Consider the following 19,759-nt stretch of genomic DNA (forward strand, 5'->3'; position numbering starts at 1 on the left):
TCCCATGTAGCCCAAAGGGCTGGTCTCACTCCCTCTGTCTCCGCCAACAGCACAGAGTTTGTTTCTAGGCAGTGGATGAGCAGGGTTGAGAACTTGCCCCAGGCTACCAGCCTACCGGCTAAGAAAGCAAACAGGGCTTTCAGGTTTCACACCTGCTACCTGCCACAGTTTCTGTGCTATGTCTGCACTACTGCTTTAGTCCCTCACCCGAGTTCTGTCCAGGAAACTTTGTGTTTGGTCAAAACTGTTAGAAAGTTCAGCTAGAAGTTTTCTTCTCCCTGTGGTCTCTTCCCAGTTTCTCTGGTAGCCCTCTTCAAGGACCTCTGTGAGACAAAGTCAGAAATGCTGGGGACTGAGACAGCCCACAGGGCTCTTCCTGCTGCTGCTTTCTACCACTGTGTTTCACTTGGCTAGTGTGTTCTCTATACCAGCTGTGCCCATGGCAAGCTGCTGTAAGCAGACATCCCCCAAGTGAGCATAGAAATAGACCATGCCGAAAAGGTGCTGTGAGGCCAGAGATAATTTTAAAGTAGACTTCTCATAAAAGCAATTGCAGCATATTTAGCCCTTGTGCATGTTTTGCTTGCTAAAATAACAGCTCTGCTACCAGCACGGAATAATCCCTTTGTTGCCAGAAGAGATTTGGCCTCCACAAGACACATTCAGTAGCTGACATCCTTCTGGCCTACGGGCTGTGATTGGTAGAAAATAACTGTCCCTGGGAATAGTGTTTTCCAGCTTCCTGGTACCAGGTACTTATCAGAAGTGTTGGTCATACTTACAGGACATAGATGATTTTCAGTAGAGGTGTTTTTTCTGGTTTTTGTTTTTTTCCCCCGCTCCTACATTGCTATTTGGTATTTTATGAGAAAAGGTATTCACTGAGTAATACTATGTTCTTATCACCAGAGTTGGCTGAACGTCTCAAGAGTGACCATCTCACTTTCTAGAAATAGGGGTCATGTCATCTAGTACAGTATCTTACCCATCCTTGGTACAACTTTTCTCCCACTGGAGTCCTAAGGCACATTGACCTAATCATAGTTCTCCCTCTCCCAAATCTGAGCAATTGGGAGCTCCTAGTCATTTATACAGTGGGTGCGTTTTCAGGCTACTGACTTTCTATTCTGTAGATAAGAACCACTTAGGAAAAGAAAATGGGCAATGTGAAGAACGAGGCCAGTGGAAAATTTTGTCCTTGCTTGTGCTTAATGCCAGTTCCACTTTCTTGGAGTTCTAAAAGCATACATTTTAGATTAAGTAAAAACTTATAGAAGAAAAGGGCAGACAGACAGCGCCAAACAGCGTAATGAAATTCAAGTCTCTGTTTGGAAAAAATGCAGCCTAAAATGATTCCAGTGTAGAAGCTTCCACAGCTTATGAGCTATGCATACTAAAGTCTTTTATAAGCATGTGCTTTGCTCTTTGAAAGGAACGCTCAACAGTGTTGGGCGAGTGGGAGCTGTTTATAGCAGCTTGTCCCTCGTGCTTCAGTCTGTGTGGGTGTCGTTAAACAGGATGAAAGGCCTGTGACGATCCAAGACACTTGGAGGCTGATCCACAGAGGACTGGGACACACCACGAGACTCTCCCAGAGCGTCATTACAGTGGAAGACTTTGAGACCATTGATGCAGGATATTACATTTGCACTGCTCAGAATCTTCAAGGACAGACCACAGTAGCTACCACTGTTGAGTTTTCCTGACTTGGAAAAGGAAGCGTAATGAACTTATGGAAAGCCCATTTGTGTACACAGTCAGCTTTGGGGTTCTTTTTATTAGTGCTTTGCCAGAGGCTGATGTCAAGCACCAAACCCCAACCCCAGCATCTTGAGTCCGACCCTGACATCCAAACTAAAAGGAAGTCATCCAGTCTATTCACAGAAGTGTTAACTTTTCTAACAGAAAGCATGTATTTTGATTGCTTACCTACATACGTGTTCCTAGTTTTTATACCTGTGTAAACAATTTTATATACTCATTTCTATTAAATGAACAAGTTTTTGTAAAGAATACAAAGTGGGATAAGTGTTTGTTAAGTTGGCTTAAAGTATATCCAGAAAGACTTGGTGGTGGCGATACGTGGGTCAGTACCAAGTACTCTCTTTTTATCACCACCACAATGTGTTAGAATTTTAAAATGTTCTAGATACAGTTCAACTACTTATCCACAAGCAACAACTCCAGATTCAAATGCTTAGAAATGTCATTTTGTCTTAGTAGCAACTTTAAAGCAAACGTGAGTTAATTTATGAAGGTATTGAAAAAAATCATGTATGCTTCATCTTTTTAAACTGCTGCACTCAAGGGTACTAATTCTAGATTAGTCTATTCAATAAGTACAGCATGTTTTTAGAAGTTTAGCTTTCAATATGAAATAGATGCATAGGTTGAGAACATTCAACTTTTAGACTTTTTTTTACCATATTCAAAAATATTTACCAAGTTTGTCCAATTTTCTTACATAGCAGAAATTGTTAAAATCAGCCAAAATTTATTTCTCAAACACAGATAGCTTTGAATTTAGAAAAGAAGAGCTTAGCCCTAACTCTAGCTCTGTGAGCCAAGTTTCAACCCATGACCAATTATGTGGTTGCAGTGGAAATTCCTGGGAAATAAACTAAGAGGAGATACAATCTTTACTGTGCTGTCAAAGGGCTATAAATTTGAAGAATGTAAAACTGAAGAATTTGAAGAATGAAGTAGGTCAGAGGATGCAATTCTTGAGTATTCCAGCATTATTTATTTGATCAAAGTAAAATACACTTTCCATCACTACAAACTGAGCACAACTACAGTTGTCTACACATCCATATTTTTGACGTGCCAACATTTTGCATTCTACATGAAACATTTGGTTTAAACAAAATCTTAAAAATTCTCTATTTTGTTTCCTATCTTCTCTCCTGTTCTCTGCCATCCTCGGAAGACGTCTTATATTAACTGCTATGAGATTTATTTCCCAGTCACATAATACGGAGGATGGCAGGGAACAACACAAGATTTACCATGTGTAGGGGATGAATGGCAAACCCAACTTTGGCTAATGTCATTGAGAACTTGAAAGCGTGAGCAGAAATATCCCAGGAAGTGGCAGTGACTCTACATTTCCATTTATCAGAAGCAAACATGGAAGGTTACATACATGATTAACTATTGGAAGTTAAAGACTTAAGACACACAGCCACTAATTTAAAAGAACATGCAACGTGAGTATCAACTTGCTATGTATTGTACAAAGTAAATGACCCAAATATCCACCTCTAGTATCCTGGATCTCTTCTTCCTACAGCGGTTATTTGTACAGCCACTGAAGGTTGACTAGTAAATACTGACATCACAATGTTGACACATGCAGGGAGTGGGAGATAAAGCAACAGTTCTTCCTTCCACCTTTTCCAAAGTCTCACGATTAGGGGAGGTAATAAGTTTTGGAAAGAAACTGAAATGCAACTTGGAGGAGAGTTGGACAAGCCACATTTTCCGCTCGTCAGCGGGCCATTCTGCTACTAAAGACAGAGGGACTCCTCAAAGGGTACCTGAAAAATGAGTGTGATCCTCCCAGACTGTTTTCTTCTATCAAATACTGCATCATTGGTAAGCACTGAATCCTACCTTTCTTAAGTATACTAGCCCAATGACTTCCTTTTTCTCATTCTTTATTCTAAGATTTCCCAAAATCTGTAGTGGCAAATCCAGGCTTTAGTTTATTTGGAAAGTGGTTTCAGCACCTGGAAGATGAGCTGGCTCTGGGGCTCTGGAAAATCGTATTCCTTTATCCTTATCCCAGAGAAACATACGTAGGAGGTAGAAGGTTTGCTTTTGTGGCTCTGGATGGTGGAGAAAGGTAAAAAGGAAAATGAAAATAATGGGAGAGAAGAAGACAGGTTAAATCTGCAAGGATAGATCAAGGTAAAAATAAGGCAGAAAAACGCATTGGTACTGCCCTTTTTCTTTTTACAGTTTTTTTTTTTTAATAGAAAAATTAGGATTCTACATTTACACATAGCCTGAGAAAACGAATAATAGGATAGTGTTAGGCTCACATGGGTGAGTAAAAACTCTACAGAAAAATCTAGTTTCAACTGACATGGCTGAACACTGAAAAACTGCCAAGAAGTTACCCCCAAAAGATACAGAGAACGTATAGATAGGGACAAGTCAAAGCTTTCCCTGCTTTCCCTGTTATACCCTCTCCCTACCCTGTTACAGGGCTGAGCAGAGTTGGTGGTAGATGATCATAATTCAAGCAACTATTGCTTTTTCTTCTATGGCTTTGGCTGAAATGTATATGCTGATTATTTGATTAGTACATATCCAGATATATTTAGATTTTGACATTTAATACACAGCAAAGGAGGCTGCATCAGACACGTGACACTCTGTGACATCCATTTCATTCACACCCCCCCACCCCCACAGTCAGACTAAAAACTCACAAGAAGGTGTCTGTAGTGAAGAACATTACAAAGGTTATAAATCTTTATCTTAATAGGCCCCTGAGAGTTTTTCCCCCTATGCTTAGGTGAAAAAGGCAATGAACAAGATGCTCTCGTTCTTTAAGTGCTTTGTGCAACAACGTCCGTGTCGATGCCGCAATCTTTTTTTGGAGGAATCTTTTGGATGGAGGCAAAAGTCTTCCTCCAGAGTTCCAGTCTCAGAAGCTGCTGATTCCGGCGGCGGTGACGCTCCAGTTATCCTACGGTGATCACACGTGTGCTGATATACCTCTGTGCCCACGTTCCTCATTGGGGTCAGTCCTGCAGACCTGTATCAAAATGCTTTCAGAGAGTCTGTGGACTTTGGGGGAGGCATCATCTGGGTGAAATGCTGGGGCTGGGGAAAGAGCCCGAATTCCTGGGTGACTGGAAAGGGATGGCAGAGGACGTGGGGGATCTCTTGGGGCTACACAGGTCCCCATTGTGCAGCTTCCACAGCAGCTCCTCGTTTTCCATGGAGAGCCGCTTGTTGACTTTCGACTCCTTCTCTAGAGACTCTTGCAGAACAGCCTGCTCCGTGGACAGTTGCCTTGGAGGAAACAAAGCCAGAAACCATGTACATCTATGTAAAAAAATAACTTGAAAAACTTTTCTCAGCATTTGAAATTTTGAAGTCCAAAATTATTCCTTTGGGATAAAACAGAATCCTGCACAAGGTCACAGGTATTTGGCTGGCTAAGAAACACACAGGCCGGACTTGGTGGCTCATGCCTGTAATCCTGGCACCTTGGGAGGCCAAGGTGGGGGGATAACTTGAGGCCAGGAGTTCGAGACCAACTTGGGCAACATGGCAAAACTCTGTCTCTATTAAAAATACAAAAATTAGCCAAGCATGGTGACCTGTGCCTGTAGTCCCAGCTACTCAGGAGGCTGAGGTGGGAGGATTGCTTGAGCCCAGGAGGTGGAGGCTGCAGGAAGCTAAGTTCCCACCACCGTACTGCAGCCTGAGCAATAGAGTGAGACCTCATCTCAAAAAAATATAATAACTCTACTTTTTGGGCAATTTCATAGTAGGCTGAGTGCCACTTTTGCAAATATTCAACATGTTTTATGACTGTCTTATGCTGGGGGCTGTTTTCTATTTGGTTTTGTATTGCTTTTTGTCTGAAAGCATTCTCAGAGGCAGCCAGAGGCCGTGGCAGCAGGCTTGCTGGCCTGGGTCTCAGTGTATAGTCCAGGCCGCTTTGGTAAAAGCATGAACCATTACCATCACATTTTCCAGAGAGAAATCAATGCCCCTTCAACCATCTGCTTCCATCCTATTTCCAGGAGGTGCAGGGGTAGAGCGTGTCCAGAAAGTACACTGGATGTGCAAGGGAGGGGGGAGCTCAGGAGAAACGGCATTGTTTTCTTTTTACCTTGAAATTTCCATGTGCTTGTCCATCCGAGCTTTTAATTCTTCATTCTCCTGCTGGAATCGCTTCAATTTGTCAACCAATGCTGTGTTGTTGTCCACCTTGGCACAAACAAGAATTCCCACATTTATACAATATTAAAAAAACATCTCATTTCTTAAGGTACCTCATGACATAAGCACACTTGGGAGATTGAATTAAGGAAAATGCAACACCATATTAAAATATTTATACACTAACATACTGAAAAAGATTTCGGAGCAGCTGGGTATTTTTAAAACATGTATGCCAGGCCACTTCAATATTGATACAAGTGGGGAACAGATTTGTTCCAGGCCACATTGTTTTGGAATTCTCTAAGAATTGGTGCCTCTTTCTGTTTCAATGTGAAACCAACCTTGCAGCCACACTGCCCACACTTATCAAAGCTTATGTATCTTCTTATGAAGTGAATTTTGCAGAAAGAAAGAAAAAGAGATTCCCACGTCTGATGAAAACTCACAGGCCAACAATTCAACGTCCCTGGCAATGTTTACTATGGACTTGAACTCAGTTTCATGGTAATTCTTCAGCATTTGCCTCTGAGTGGCCACACAAAGCTGTAATTGGACAGAGCTCTTAGAGCATCCCATCAAAGAAGTAACAGGTCAGGTCAGCTGAAGATAGGTCTGTTCTCCTGCTGGCCTGTGCAGGCTGAACTTTCAAGGCAAACAGATTGATCAGCTGAGAGATGAAAGGATAAGATGCCTGAGGACACTGAATCACTTAACATGATGAAGACCTGCCTCCATCCCCCACTCACTTTCTAAAGGTAAGGTTTTATGAAGAGGTAATATTATAGGTCCATCAGAATTAAAGTCTAAACCCCTCGTCCTTGTAGCAGGACTAACGCACTTTGAGTGTGGTGCTTAGTTCGGAGCCCGGTTGTTCTTAAGACATCCTATTATCCAGAAGCAGCGCACCGCAAGCCGTTCGGGTGAAATGACTTTCCAGAAAATGAGCCTAAACATTGAGTAATGATGAAGGAATCCCAGATAAAACAATGTGGGAAAAACCCTGGAATTCGAGACTGGGAGGTATTGTCCTTTATTATCTCATCCTAGGGAAACCAGTGCTGATCACGTCACTGAGCTGATGATGGGCGGTGCTGGTTTCATGGGAAAGTCATCTTAGAAAACTTCCTGTGCTGCTCTCTTCATTTCATCAGAGGCCTGTCATTTACAAATATGAAGGGAACGGTGGGTTTCCCTGTCATTACGTCAACCCATTCTTCCACACATCCACAATGCAAGGCTGACAGAGATTATCAGGATACCTCTGGGGCATGGCAAGAAACAAATACTAGATCAACACAAATTAAATGTGTCGTTAAGTTTACAGCATAGTCTGTTCTATTGCACATGATTTTTTGAAAGTTTTGAGGCATGAATGGCATATGGAGCGACTATTAACAGGATTATCTGAGCCACCTCTGACTACCATTTAGAAAATACCAGACTTGCTGGAACAGGACGACTTTTGGCAGGAACTGGTATGTATACTAGGTTGGGCCCATTAACAACCATGAGTTCTTTTCCTTCCTTTACAAAAATTTCCTGGTAATTCAAAGTGTTTGTATATCCACACAGGGGCTTGGCTGTTACCTCCCTCAACAGAAATCATAGTCTCCAGGAGAAAACCAAACCCCAAACCAACACAAACCAAACAGTAGAGAGGTTCCCCGTGCCCCCTACTGTCCAGGGCTGGTTTGGGTTTGAATGAGGCACTTGAAGCCTGAGTCACTCATCATGTGGGGAGAAGAGGCCAGCAGCACGCGGCAGCTGCACGGTCAACAGCAAGGCACCGCGAGGGCTGGGATCACTTAAGCTGCCTTGCCAAGCTCTGCCAGCCTGGTTAGAGTCCTGGCTGGCAGCAGTTATGTTTCAGGGCCGGACCAAGACTGATGCTGAACACTGAACATGCCACGCGCACACACGGTTCTGGGCAGACTCCTCATACACTAACATCATTCTCTGTCCTAGAGACTGCAAACTGAATGTTATTCATAGTTTTGGTAACACTTGCTACTTGTTCAAATGGATTAATCTTATTATAGTACAATTTTTTTTTTTTTTTTTTAGACTGAGTCTTGCTATGTCACCCAGGCTGGAATGCAGTGGCGCCACCTCCCCAGTAGCTGGGATGACAGGCACCCACCACCACACCCTGCTAATTTTTGTATTTTTAGTAGAGACAGGGTTTCACCATGTTGGCCAGGCTGGTCTCGAACTCCTGACCTCAAGTGACCCGCCCGCCTCAACCTCCCTAAACTGTGGGATTATGGGAATGAGCCACTGCGCCCAGCCCATAATTCTTTGATCACACGCTAATTCACAAGAAGCAAGACGAAGAATTTTGATCGTATGGCTTCACTGGGATTGATTTCTATGAAACATATCCAACTGCTTTGGACCTGAGAAACCTGTCCAGGGTGGGTGGTATATTAAAGTACTGATTTTACATAGACATTTAAACACTTTTCCTAAGCAGGTGAAGATTCAACATACCACTGAACTATAAGCCTGATTTGTTTGTTGTAGTTTTTCCAAGGACTGGGCACTGTTTTACATGTTCCTTGAAAAAGAAAACATTCTAGGAGGCAGCCATGAATAAATATTGAACAAACTTGGCAAAGAAAATGTAAACTTTATCTTTCGTCTAATTTCTAAATATCTTCAGGAGCAGTTAACTCCATAGTTCTAAAATGCAGGGCACAATTTCATAGATATTACCCGATTTGTAAGATCCTCATTCATTCTGAAGGAAACATACCAGTTTCTCCATTTTCATTAACTTGATGTCCTGTTGGTGCAGTTTCTCATTCTTGATCTCCAACACAGCTTTCAGGCTTTCTAACTCCTGTTCCAGATACATGATCTGAGGATTTTTCTGGAAAGGACACAGCAAGATACTGCTCTTATTCCACACACTCACATAGTTCAAATTCTTAAAGAATCTTTGATTAGATTTAGACATTAGACAAGCAGTAAGAGACAGATGTTCCTCATCTTAGAGGAATTTCAAAGAAAGAGGTGAAAAAGAAGAGCACCTTAAGTCAAAGACTGGTCCTAATACTGAAAACAAACATTTCCCTCATTTATCAGTAGGTTAATATGCAAAAACGTGAGTTGCATCACACATGTTATTGTAGTCAAGAGAAAAACTATTGCTTACATACAAAACAGAATCTTGGCTGGAGATAAGGCTATCTGTAAGACAGTTACTGGCATTTGCCAGGAGAAAAGGGAACAACAGTTCTCTCCTACCAAACAAACTGATCAGGAAAGAAAAAGCAGTGCATTATACCGCTCTCTGGAAAGCAACAGAGATAACGACATCCTGAGTCTGTGGATTTTTGTTATGATGGAGCTACGCTGACCGGGCCATACTTCTAGGGCAGACATAATACTATCATTTTATATTGCGACACCCCAGTACCTACACGGCATGGAGTACATAGCCTACTAAAATTTCTCTCCAAAAATTACAAAAGTTTGCCAGGCATAGTGGCATACTCCTACAGTCCCAGCTACTCAGGGGGCTGAGGCGGGAGGATCAACTGAGCCGGGAGGTCAAGGCTGCAGTGAACTGTGAATGTACCACTGCATTCCAGCCTGGTGGCAGAACAAGACCCTGTCTCAAAAACATAAAACTCTCCAAAATAAACGCTACATCGGGGAGGCATCCTTTGAGAGCACACCATTAACGTGGATTCCTCACCACCGCCCACCCACTCCTTGCTTTATTCATGGAAATTCAACTAAACCATCCAAAATTTATGCTACAGAAGAACAGCTAAGGTCCACTGATCAGATATGTTTAATGAAGGAACGTCTTAGATAAGAGTCAGCGGTGTGGATCATCCAGCTTATCTGCCGGGGCAGTGGTTCCTGCTCTGGACAAATCCTTAGGGAGAATCCAGGAAGGGGCCTTCGGGGATTACTTAATCCAAACCCCTTACTTCACACAGACAGAGGAAACATGTTGCACGGGTTAAGCGACCTATTCAGGAAAGATGAGGAAAGCTTCCAGAGCTGGAAAGGGTCAGGGCAGGGACTAATACTCAGATCTTCACCTCTAGGTTCTTTAGATAGTTCCCTGAGGCTGGGAGAGGTATGTGTGTGTAGGTGTGGGGGTGGGATGAGGAGAGGCTGGTGAATGCATACAAACATGCAGATAGAGAGAGGAGTAGGTTCTGTGTTCAATAACATAGCAGGGTGACTATAGTTAATATATTGTGTATTTCAAAATAGCTACAAGAGAAGATAGGAAATGTTCCAAACAAAGAAATGATACAGATGACGGATACCCTAAATACCCTGACTTGGGCATTACACAGTCTATGATTGTCTCAGCACATCACATGTACCCCTTAAATACATACAAATACTAAGTATCAATTTTAAAATTTCATACATTTTATACAGTGTTATCCTTGTACATAGGATTTTTTTTTAACCTTGAAAATCGTGAATCCTACCTCATTTTTGTTAGAGGGAAAGGCATAACTTACCGTCAGTTTTAGAATTAGAGCATTTACAAGACTTGTACCCTCTGCATTTTCTCCGCCTCGTCTGCCAGCCCGTCCCTTTCTCCTGGACTACAGTCAGACGCACTCTCTTCTTCCGCAGCCTCAGCATGCTTACGTGGCAGAAGCAGTTGGATGGTTCTGTGTTCCTTAGTCTGACTCTGCCTTAGCTTTTCAAAAGCAGCTGCAGTAGAAGAATCCCCTTTGTGTACCGGAGGCTCTTTCAAACCTGTTTCCTGAGCCATCAGTGAGGTTTACACCCTGCATATCCCTGCATATATATAAGTCTAGATTTCGTCTGAAATCACTGACTCTTCTAAGAATCTTCTAGAATAAATAGCTTTGAAGTTTCTTTGACTATAAGCTCATCTACTATTATCAAATAGCTAGAGGGTCTCCCAGTGAGATTACTAGCAGAAGGTCTCACTGAGAGATCCACATATGCACTTTCAGAGCCAGCCAGAGATTTAAGTGGAGAAAAGCTTGCTTCAGCAGTCCCAGAGCATAACATGGAATGAAAATGGTGGTACTAAAGGCAGAAGTAGCCAGGAAAAAAATTTTTTTCAAAAAGATAAAAAAAGGTTGGAGGAAGGCAGGGGAGAAAGGACAAATGTGCCAACAGAAATTTCAGCTTCCAAGAGATTTGTACTTTTCAAAAGTGACATTTATCCATATGATGAAATATTATTCATCCATAAAAAGAAATGAAATACTGAGATAGGCTAAACCACGGATGAACCTTGGAAACTTTATACTAAGTAAAACATATCAGTCTTAAAGGACCACATGTTGTACAATCAACCTTTTGTATTAATTCCTCAGAATAAGTAAATCCATAGAGATAGAAAGTAGACTGGGGATAGCCTGGTGCTGGGGAATTTGGGGGAAATGGGGAGTCACTGCTAACAGGTCCAGGGTTCCTTTTGGGGGTGATAAAAATGTTCTAGAATCAAGTACTGGTGACCAATGGACAACTTTATGAATATACTAAAAGCCACTGAATTTTACATTTTAAAAGAGTGAACTTTTCCTGGCCAACGTGGTGAAACCCCGTTTCTACTAAAAATACAAAAATTAGCTGGGCATGGTGACGCATGCTTCTAATCCCAGCTACTCGGGAGGGTGAGGCAGGAGAATCACTTGAACTAGGGAGTCGGAGGTTGCAGTGAGCCAAGATTGTGCCACTGCACTCCAGCTCAGGTGACAGAGTGAGACTCCATCTCAAAAAAAAAAAGAAAAAAGAAAAAAAAAGAGTGAACTTTGTAGTTTGTAAATTAGATCTCAATACAGTGATTTAAAAAAAAAAAAAAAGTGTTGACATAAAACCCTAATCCTAATTGGCAGTTTCAGTTTCCTTCCTTTTCTGTAGTATTAGCTTAGACCACCAGAAACATCCTGGGCTTCATCTGTATGTCAGCTTTTAGGATGGTAAAACAAGACACCAGTAAGCAAAGAAGCTCTTTTACACACCTTAGAAAGCACGTTGCCAGACATGAAAAGGATTCCAAACCTGTGTTATTTCTCTGGCTGCTGAGTACTTCATTGACTCTAAAAGGCAATTAAGAAGAAAAATTCCATCCTATCAAGGAGCACACACAACTTACTAAATTCGCTTTCTCTCTTGCTATTCTCTTTTGTTCTTCTGATTTCAGTTTTTCATTTAAAGCATCATTTTCACTCTTCAGATCACTGATTTGCTTCTAAAACACAAAACAATGAGATGTGGAACATAAGTTAACAAGAAGACCCCAGAAACTCAGCGTACGTACACAGAAACATTAAAACCAAACAAAATCCAAAATGATAATTTTTTTTGTGGGGGATGCTGGGATATTGGCATTCACCCACCTCTAGCGATTCCTGCTTCTCAGAAAGTAAATCTTCAAGTGATTTCTTTTCTATTTCATGGCCTTTCTTAATTTCTGGGAAGATAAGAGGATATTTTTGAGACAATAACATTCTATAAGATCAATGTACTCCACAACGGTGAAAGCATATAGATGCAGGGGTTGACGAGGAAGCCATATGATGTTACTTTACATCTATGGTATGCTTTTATGTAAATTGGCCAACTGTTCTCAAAGTAGCCTTGAGAGGTGGGTAGGGAAGACATTCCCATTTTATGACTGAGAGCACTGAGGCCCACCAAGGCCCACAGAGGCCATGCGACCTTAGGAAAACACTGCGTGCCATTTCAGGGCAGGCTCTCATAAATGCCACTCCAGACTCCTGGTCTGGAAACCCCGTGCTCTCTTGAATTTCCTCTTCATGACCTAAACGTAAGTCTATCATTACACTCATTTCTAGCAGGAAGGAAGAAAAACAATGTTTCCTAAAAGTGTGCCCGGAGCCAGTCACTTTTACACATTATCATCTCTGCCTGACTTTGGGCAACTCTGATTTCTCTGGTGAGAAAGTCCTTGCTGAAGGTCACACGGCCGGTTCCCAGCACACGTCCACGCTGCCCTGTAAGGTGCAACTGGTTTAGCAGAAAGACTGTGAGCGACACTGCCGATTCTGTTCTGGAGGCAGTGGCTTACACCCTTGCACTGATGAAAGACGAAAAACAGAAAAGACTCTTTTTCTATTCAGTAAGTGACATCGACATTTCACAGCTCCGCTGCTGTGCGGGAGCACTTGGGGTGGATCCTTTACCGTGGATCACAAGATAGAAACTTTTACTTTCAACTTCCCAGGAACCTAAGCCGGCAACCACCATCCCCAAAATAGCCTTTACAATCTTCCGAAGCCCATTCTATTTAACACAAGGCTGGCATTTGTCACTATTATTTGCATCCTTAGTGGGAAAAGGCATCTGTTAACAATGAACAATGCAAAAAGGAACCAAGAACACCCCACCCTGAACACCACAGGGCATTCGCTGAAGCAGAGAGTTAAGAATCTTTTCCACCTTAAAACGTATCAGGTGGTTCCTTCAGATTTTATTCTGTTTAAAGAGGAAAAAAAGCATCCTTGCCTGAAAGGGAGGCTTCATAGGCCTTCTTGAGCAATTCAACTTTCTCCGAGTGGCTAGCTTCAATTTCCAACTTAGAGGTTTCATGGGCAGCATTTAAGTTGTCAAACTGTAAGAAATAAACAAAACCGTGGTTTAACAGTAAAACCAAATGTCCTAAGTGGAATAAGCAAAGCAACCACATTAAGAGACTTCACAGCTTCCCAGGTAAGCCTGGGCTCTAGTTTAAAGGCTCCCCAACACGTACAAAGGCCGGGGCAGTGGTTCACACCTGTAACCTCAGCACTCGGGAGGCAGAGGTGGAGGATCACTTGAGCCCAGCAGTTCAAGTCCAGCCTGGGCAATGTCACAAGACTCTGTCTCTAGACACACACAAAGAATGCATAAAGAGCAACCCAACTGGGGTTCACCACTCAGCTCTCCTCTGTCTCCTTCCCTACCCTCAGGAACACAGACACAGAGGCTCTCCAGAGTGACGGATGGAAATGGCTGCATCAGCCACAAGGGATGACCAGGAATGAGGTATATGTTTTACAGTGACAGGGCCACATGCTCTGCACCTGTCATTTGACCACTCAGGCCCTAGCATGTACCTGGCCTGGAATAGGCACTCTGCAGATAATTACTAAATGAAAAACTGAGTTAAAAAGGGAGCTATGAAATCAGAAAGGTTTGATATTCTATTCAGTGAAAAAAAAATGGGGTATTTAAACAAATGCCACTGGAAAAAAAAAGCAAAACAATAGCTTGGCAGCACAACACCAGGATGTTTATAAGGGATTATTTCTGGGTAGAAAGAAAGGGTTGTTTTTCAATTTTATCTTTTCCTCCTCCTTTTCTTCCCTTCTTTCACTTAACATACATACATTGCTTTGGTCATAGGAAAACTATTCAATTAAAAAGACATTGTTTCTGAGGCGGGTGGATCATCTGAGGTTGGGAGTACGAGACCAGCCTGGCCAACATGGTGAAACCCTGTCTCTACTGAAAATACAAAAATTAGCTGGGCATGGTGGTGGGTGCCTACAGTCCCGGCTACTCAGGAGGCTGAGGCAGGAGAATCACTTGAACCCAGGAGGCGCGGAGGGTGCAGCGAGCCAAGATCAAGCCACTGTACTCCAGTCTCTAGCCTAGGCAACCGAGTGAGACTCTGTCTTAAATAAACAACAGCAACATACTTTTTATACCTATTAGACTAAAAAACAAAGAGAAGCTCATCAAGGATGTGAATAGCAATCAGGATTCAAGTAAGCAGCAGAGGCCTCAGACAAGCTCTGGCGGCAAAAGCACAGACCTGCTCTTGCAGTTGCATTTTGTACTTCTCTGCTTCTTCAACGTAAGTGTCCCGAAGCTTTTCATACTCCCTGGTGTAAAATTCCTTAAGCCGATTCTCTCGTTCTGTTTTTTCAGCCTGGTGCTGCTGGACAAATGCTTCATACGCTGTTTGTAACTCATTCCTGGCTTTTTCTAATTTCTCACAGGTGGTTGAAGCAGTGACTGAAAACAGATGAGAAAGAAGAGGGAAGAGGTCATTTTATTTGTGAAATGTCCTATATTCATTGCAGTCACACACAGCTGTGATGACACCTGAAGCATAAACCCACGATGTCTCGGGTCTCTGGTGACCCTATGTTCAAACGTAACAGTATGGAACTGAATTGTAAAAAGGAACACGAGGGCAGGGCATGGTGGCTTACACCTGTAATCCCAGCACTTTGGGAGGCCGAGGTGGGGGAATCACCTGAGGTCAGGAGTTCAAGACCAGCCTGGTCAACATGGCGAAACCCTGTCCCTCTTAAAACTACAAAAATTAGCCAGCATGGTAGCAGGTGCCTGTAATCCCAGCTGTTTGGGAGAGTGATGCAGAACTGCTTGAACCCGGGAGGCGGAGGTTGTAGTGAGCCAAGATCACGCCACTGCACTACAGCCCGGGTGACAGACTGAGACTCCATCTGGAAACCGCCCCCCACACCCAACCAACACACACACACTCAAAAAAGTGACTCCCAAGCAGTAAGAGAAGTACTTCAGAAGAGCCAGGTTTCCAAGGGAAGATCCCCTCTCATGCGGTGACCAGTCAATGCAGTGGTCAAGAAAAGAGCCTCGGCCAGGCCGAGACATTTCTTAGGACAAGAGACTCCTCCGTCTCCCAGCCAGCCAGTGTGGCAGAAGCTCATACAAGAGCAAGAAAGACCAGGGAGAACAAACGAGTGGACCTTAAGCTTGTGTTTAATTTGAGCTGATTATAATTTGTTATTTCAAAACTAATAAAAATGAAATATTAGTCTCTATTAAACACAAATCACCAGAGCACAAATATCTTAGGAAATAAAAACACATCTTAAAAGCACCCACATAGGCCAGGCATGGGGGTTTATGCCTATAATTCAAGTATTTTAAGAAGCTGATGCAGGAGAATCATTTGTGCCAGGAGTTCATGACCAGCCCAGACAACACAGGGAAACCCCATCTCTTAAAATTTAAAAAAAAAAATATCCAGGCATGATGGTGTGAGCCTGTAGTCCCTGCTACTGAGGAGGCTGAGGTGGGAGGATCACTTGAGCTCAGGAGGTTGAGGCTGCAGTGAGCCATGATTGCACAATTGTCGGGCAACAGAGTGAGACCCTATCTCAAAAAAAAAAAATTATAAAATGAAAGGTTAAAAAACCTTTATATATATATATAGAGAGAGAGACAGAGACAGACACACACACACACACGCGCACACAAAAGGAGAGAGAGAGACAGAGAGAGAGAGACGGAGTCTTGCTCTAACACCCAGGTTGGAGTGCAATGGCACGATCTTGGCTCACTGCAACCTCCGACTCCCGGGTTTAAGTGATTCTCCTGCCTCAGCCTCCTGAGTACCTGGGATTACAGGTGCATGACGCCACGCCTGGCTAATTTTTGCATTTTTAGTAGACACGTGGTTTCACCATGTTGGTCAGGCTCGTCTCGAACTCCTGACCTCGTGATCCGCCTGCCTTGGCCTTCCGGTTAATATATTTTAAAAGGGCAAAGTAATCTGATAAACATAATAGAAAATTAGAGCATCTTATCTCTTCCCTACAACTACCAAAAACAGAATGACTAACAATATAATACATGGCAGAACACACCAAAAGATATATGTGCACACACTACAATAAATCCTAGCAAATTGTGAATTCCTTAGGAAGTCTGACTTTGGACGTTCCCAGTCTTCCATCATCGAGATGTAAATACAGGCAGACAGGGTACTACTGTAATTGTCAGGGGTACACATGCTGTCCACACCCCCAGAGTGCCCGTGGATTAATACAACACGGTTGCTGGCAAATCTGTTAAATTAACCCTTACCTCTCTTTTGGAAAGGATTAACATATCAGGAGTTGTTGAAGGAAGAAGATTATTTTAGGGCAGAGAAAAGGATGATTTAGATCAATAATTATTTGACCTAAGGAATGTGAAAATGGCAGGTTCTTACGAAAAATTCCTACAATGGTGTCGACTTGTTACCTCAGGAACCTGCCATGTGGTGGTAGAAATACCCAAGTCACTTGGCCCAAATCAGTATTCTTTCAGAGGAAAAGGAGGCCACATGGAAATAATGGCAGGAATAGTGTCTGCTAAAGAGAACCCTTAAAAATTAAATAAATCCACAAATGTTTATTGAAGGGCAAAGAATGAACATTTAAAAAAAAAATCCCCAAAACAAAAACTATTTCTCGGTGCCTGGCACAGAATGGGGCTCCTTATCTTGTTTAACCCTCACAGAGGACCTTCCTCAAGATATAAATAAGGAAACCGCCACAGAGGCTAAATCATCTGCCCAGGCACAGAGCTGGCAAGTGTGAGAGGACGGGTTTTGGTGAGCAGTCTGAATTCTGATTCTGTCCGCACCCAAAGCCTGTGTCCCTTCTTTCCTACCAAGCTGTCTCTTGTGCCAGGGCTGGAATGGCGCATGACAGGGCCTCTACTGGAAGAGACACAGACAGAGAAGTGGCGGGACCAGGCCAGACCTGAGGGCCCAGGGAGTGGCACTCAGGATAGTTTACATCCAGTCAGGGTGGACCAAAGGTTTGGTCAGATTTTTAAAACAATTAAAATAAAAACCAAAAATAAAAACTGTGATGCGGGCTGGGCACAGTGGCTCACGCCTGTAATCCCAGCACTTTGGGAGGTCAAGGCAGGCAGATCATGAGGTCAAAAAATCAAGAAGGAGGCCAACATGGTGAAACCCCATCCCTACTAAAAATACAAAAATTAGCTGGGCATGGTGATGCGTGCTTGTAATCCCAGCTACTCGGGAGGGTGAGGCAGGAGAATCGCTTGAACCTGGGAGGCAGAGGTTCCAGTGAGCCAAGATCACGCCACGGCACTCCAGCCTGGCGACAGGGAGAAACTTCATCTCAAAAGCAAAAACAAACTGTGATGAAGTTGACATCAAATTAACAATTTTAATTATTTGTAAGTGTATAATTCAGTGGCATTAAATACCCTCACGTCGTTGTGTAAGCTTTGCCATGATCCATTCTCCAGAACGTTACCCCCCAACCTGAAACTCCATACCAATTAAACACTAACAACCCATCCCCTCCCCTTCCCCAAGGGCCTGGCAGCGACCACTTTACTTTCTTTCTCTATGAATCTGACCACTCAGTACCTCATATACCTGGACTCATATAGTACTTGTCCTGTTGTGACTGTTTATTTCATTTAGCATATGTCCTCAAGGCTCATCCAAGCTGTGGGATGTGTCACAATTTCCTTCCTTTTGAAGGCTCAACAGTATTCCATTGTTGGCCAGGTGCACTGCCTCATGCCTGTAATCCCAGCACTTTGGGAGGCCAAGGCAAGCAGATCGCTTGAGTTCAGGAGTTCGAGACCAGCCTGGCCAACGTGGCGAAACCCCATCTCTACTAAAAATACAAAAATTATCCCAGCATGATGGTGCACATCTATAGTCCCAGCTACTGGGGAGGCTGAGGCAGGAGAATTGCTTGAACCCAAGAGGTGGAGGTTGCAGTGAGCCAAGATGACGCCACTGCACTCCGGCCTGGGCGACAGAGCAAGACTCTGTGTCAACTAATAATAATAATAATAATATTCCATTGTACGTACAGATGATATCTGTGCATCCACTGACCATCCACGGACAATTGGGTTGCCTCCACCTTTGGCTATTGTGAGTAATGCTGCTATGAACGCCAGGGGACAAATACATGCCTGAGTCCCTGCTTTCAATTCTTTGGTGTACATACCCAGAAGGAATTGATGACTCATATGGCAATTCTATTATTAACTATTTGAAGGACTATGGTAGTCTTTTCCATAGTGGTTGAACCATTCTACATTCCCATCAGCAGTACCACACACAAGGGTTCCAATCTCTCCACATCTTCACCAGAACCTATTTTAGTTTTTCTTTTTTTTTTGAGATGGAGTCTCACTCTGTCGCCCAGGCTGGAGTGTAATGGTTGGATCTCAGCTCACTGCAAGCTCCGCCTCCCGGGTTTCCGCCATTCTCCTGCCTCAGCCTCCCGAGTAGCTGGGACTACAGGCGCCCGCCACCTCGCCCGGCTAGTTTTTTGTATTTTTTAGTAGAGATGGGGTTTCACCGTGTTAGCCAGGATGGTCTCGATCTCCTGACCTCATGATCCACCCGTCTCGGCCTCCCAAAGTGCTGGGATTACAGGCTTGAGCCACCGCGCCCGGCCTATTTTAGTTTTTCAAATATATATAACAGCCATCCTAATGAGTACATCACTGTGGTTATGACTTGGTCAGTAGATTTTCAAATTGAGCCATGTGATAGAAATTAAATTCTGGCATCAAGGGTGAAAATCCTATCCCAGCATGAGCAATGGTGGGAGATGGAATGGTGAGCCTTGGTGACTAAGAAACTCACAAAGCAGAAAAGATAGAACCCATAAAGACAGACGGAGGCCAGATTACAGGGGCCATCGCATGGAACTCAAGCCTTTAGGACCGAACATTAAAAGTTTTTTTTTTTCCTTTAAAAGAATTTAGTAAAAGATAGTGACAGTCTTGATTGTTGGAAGTTTTTTTTTTTTTTTTTCCTTTAAAAGAATTTAGTAAAAGAGAGTGATGGTCCTGACTGTTGGAAGTTTTTTTCTTTTTTTCATTTAAAAGAATTCAGTAAAAGATAGTGATGGTCTTGACTGCTGGAGAACATTCTCTTCACATTCACTTTTCCTTCTATTACACTAGTAACCACAGAAGAAAAAATGACTCAAGACGTCCAATGTTAGTCAAACGAGTAAACACAGCATTACCTTCTGCCAAGTAACTTTCCGACTCTGAAGGCTCCTCGTGTGAATCTCATACTAGAACTTTCTATGAAAACCTACAACTTCGCAAG

The 19,759-nt window shown here is 43.0% G+C and overlaps 2 protein-coding genes across 12 annotated transcripts in view; one reads left to right on the top strand and one right to left on the bottom strand.

Moving 5' to 3' along the window:
- Positions 1-2,033, top strand: part of PDGFRL (platelet derived growth factor receptor like) — a 67,252-nt gene extending 65,219 nt beyond the window's left edge. For all 3 annotated transcript variants that reach the window (XM_025393355.1, XM_025393356.1, XM_025393354.1), the window contains one exon: positions 1,518-2,033. In XM_025393355.1, coding sequence (XP_025249140.1) covers positions 1,518-1,706 — 189 coding nt within the window. In that variant the 3' untranslated portion in view covers positions 1,707-2,033. The remainder of the gene's footprint in view (positions 1-1,517) is intronic.
- Positions 2,034-2,720: 687 nt separating this feature from the next.
- Positions 2,721-19,759, bottom strand: part of MTUS1 (microtubule associated scaffold protein 1) — a 159,093-nt gene continuing 142,054 nt past the window's right edge. For 6 of the 9 annotated variants that reach the window (XM_025393347.1, XM_025393349.1, XM_025393344.1 and 3 more), the window contains 7 exons: positions 14,690-14,892; positions 13,399-13,504; positions 12,270-12,343; positions 12,026-12,121; positions 8,666-8,782; positions 5,858-5,955; positions 2,721-5,028 (listed from right to left, as the gene is read on the bottom strand). In XM_025393347.1, coding sequence (XP_025249132.1) covers positions 4,815-5,028; positions 5,858-5,955; positions 8,666-8,782; positions 12,026-12,121; positions 12,270-12,343; positions 13,399-13,504; positions 14,690-14,892 — 908 coding nt within the window. In that variant the 3' untranslated portion in view covers positions 2,721-4,814. The remainder of the gene's footprint in view (positions 5,029-5,857; positions 5,956-8,665; positions 8,783-12,025; positions 12,122-12,269; positions 12,344-13,398; positions 13,505-14,689; positions 14,893-19,759) is intronic. The other 3 variants (XM_025393348.1, XM_025393345.1, XM_025393346.1) reach the window with 1 other exon arrangement.

This window comes from Theropithecus gelada, chromosome 8, assembly GCF_003255815.1.
Source record: "Theropithecus gelada isolate Dixy chromosome 8, Tgel_1.0, whole genome shotgun sequence".
NCBI lineage: Eukaryota > Metazoa > Chordata > Mammalia > Primates > Cercopithecidae > Theropithecus > Theropithecus gelada.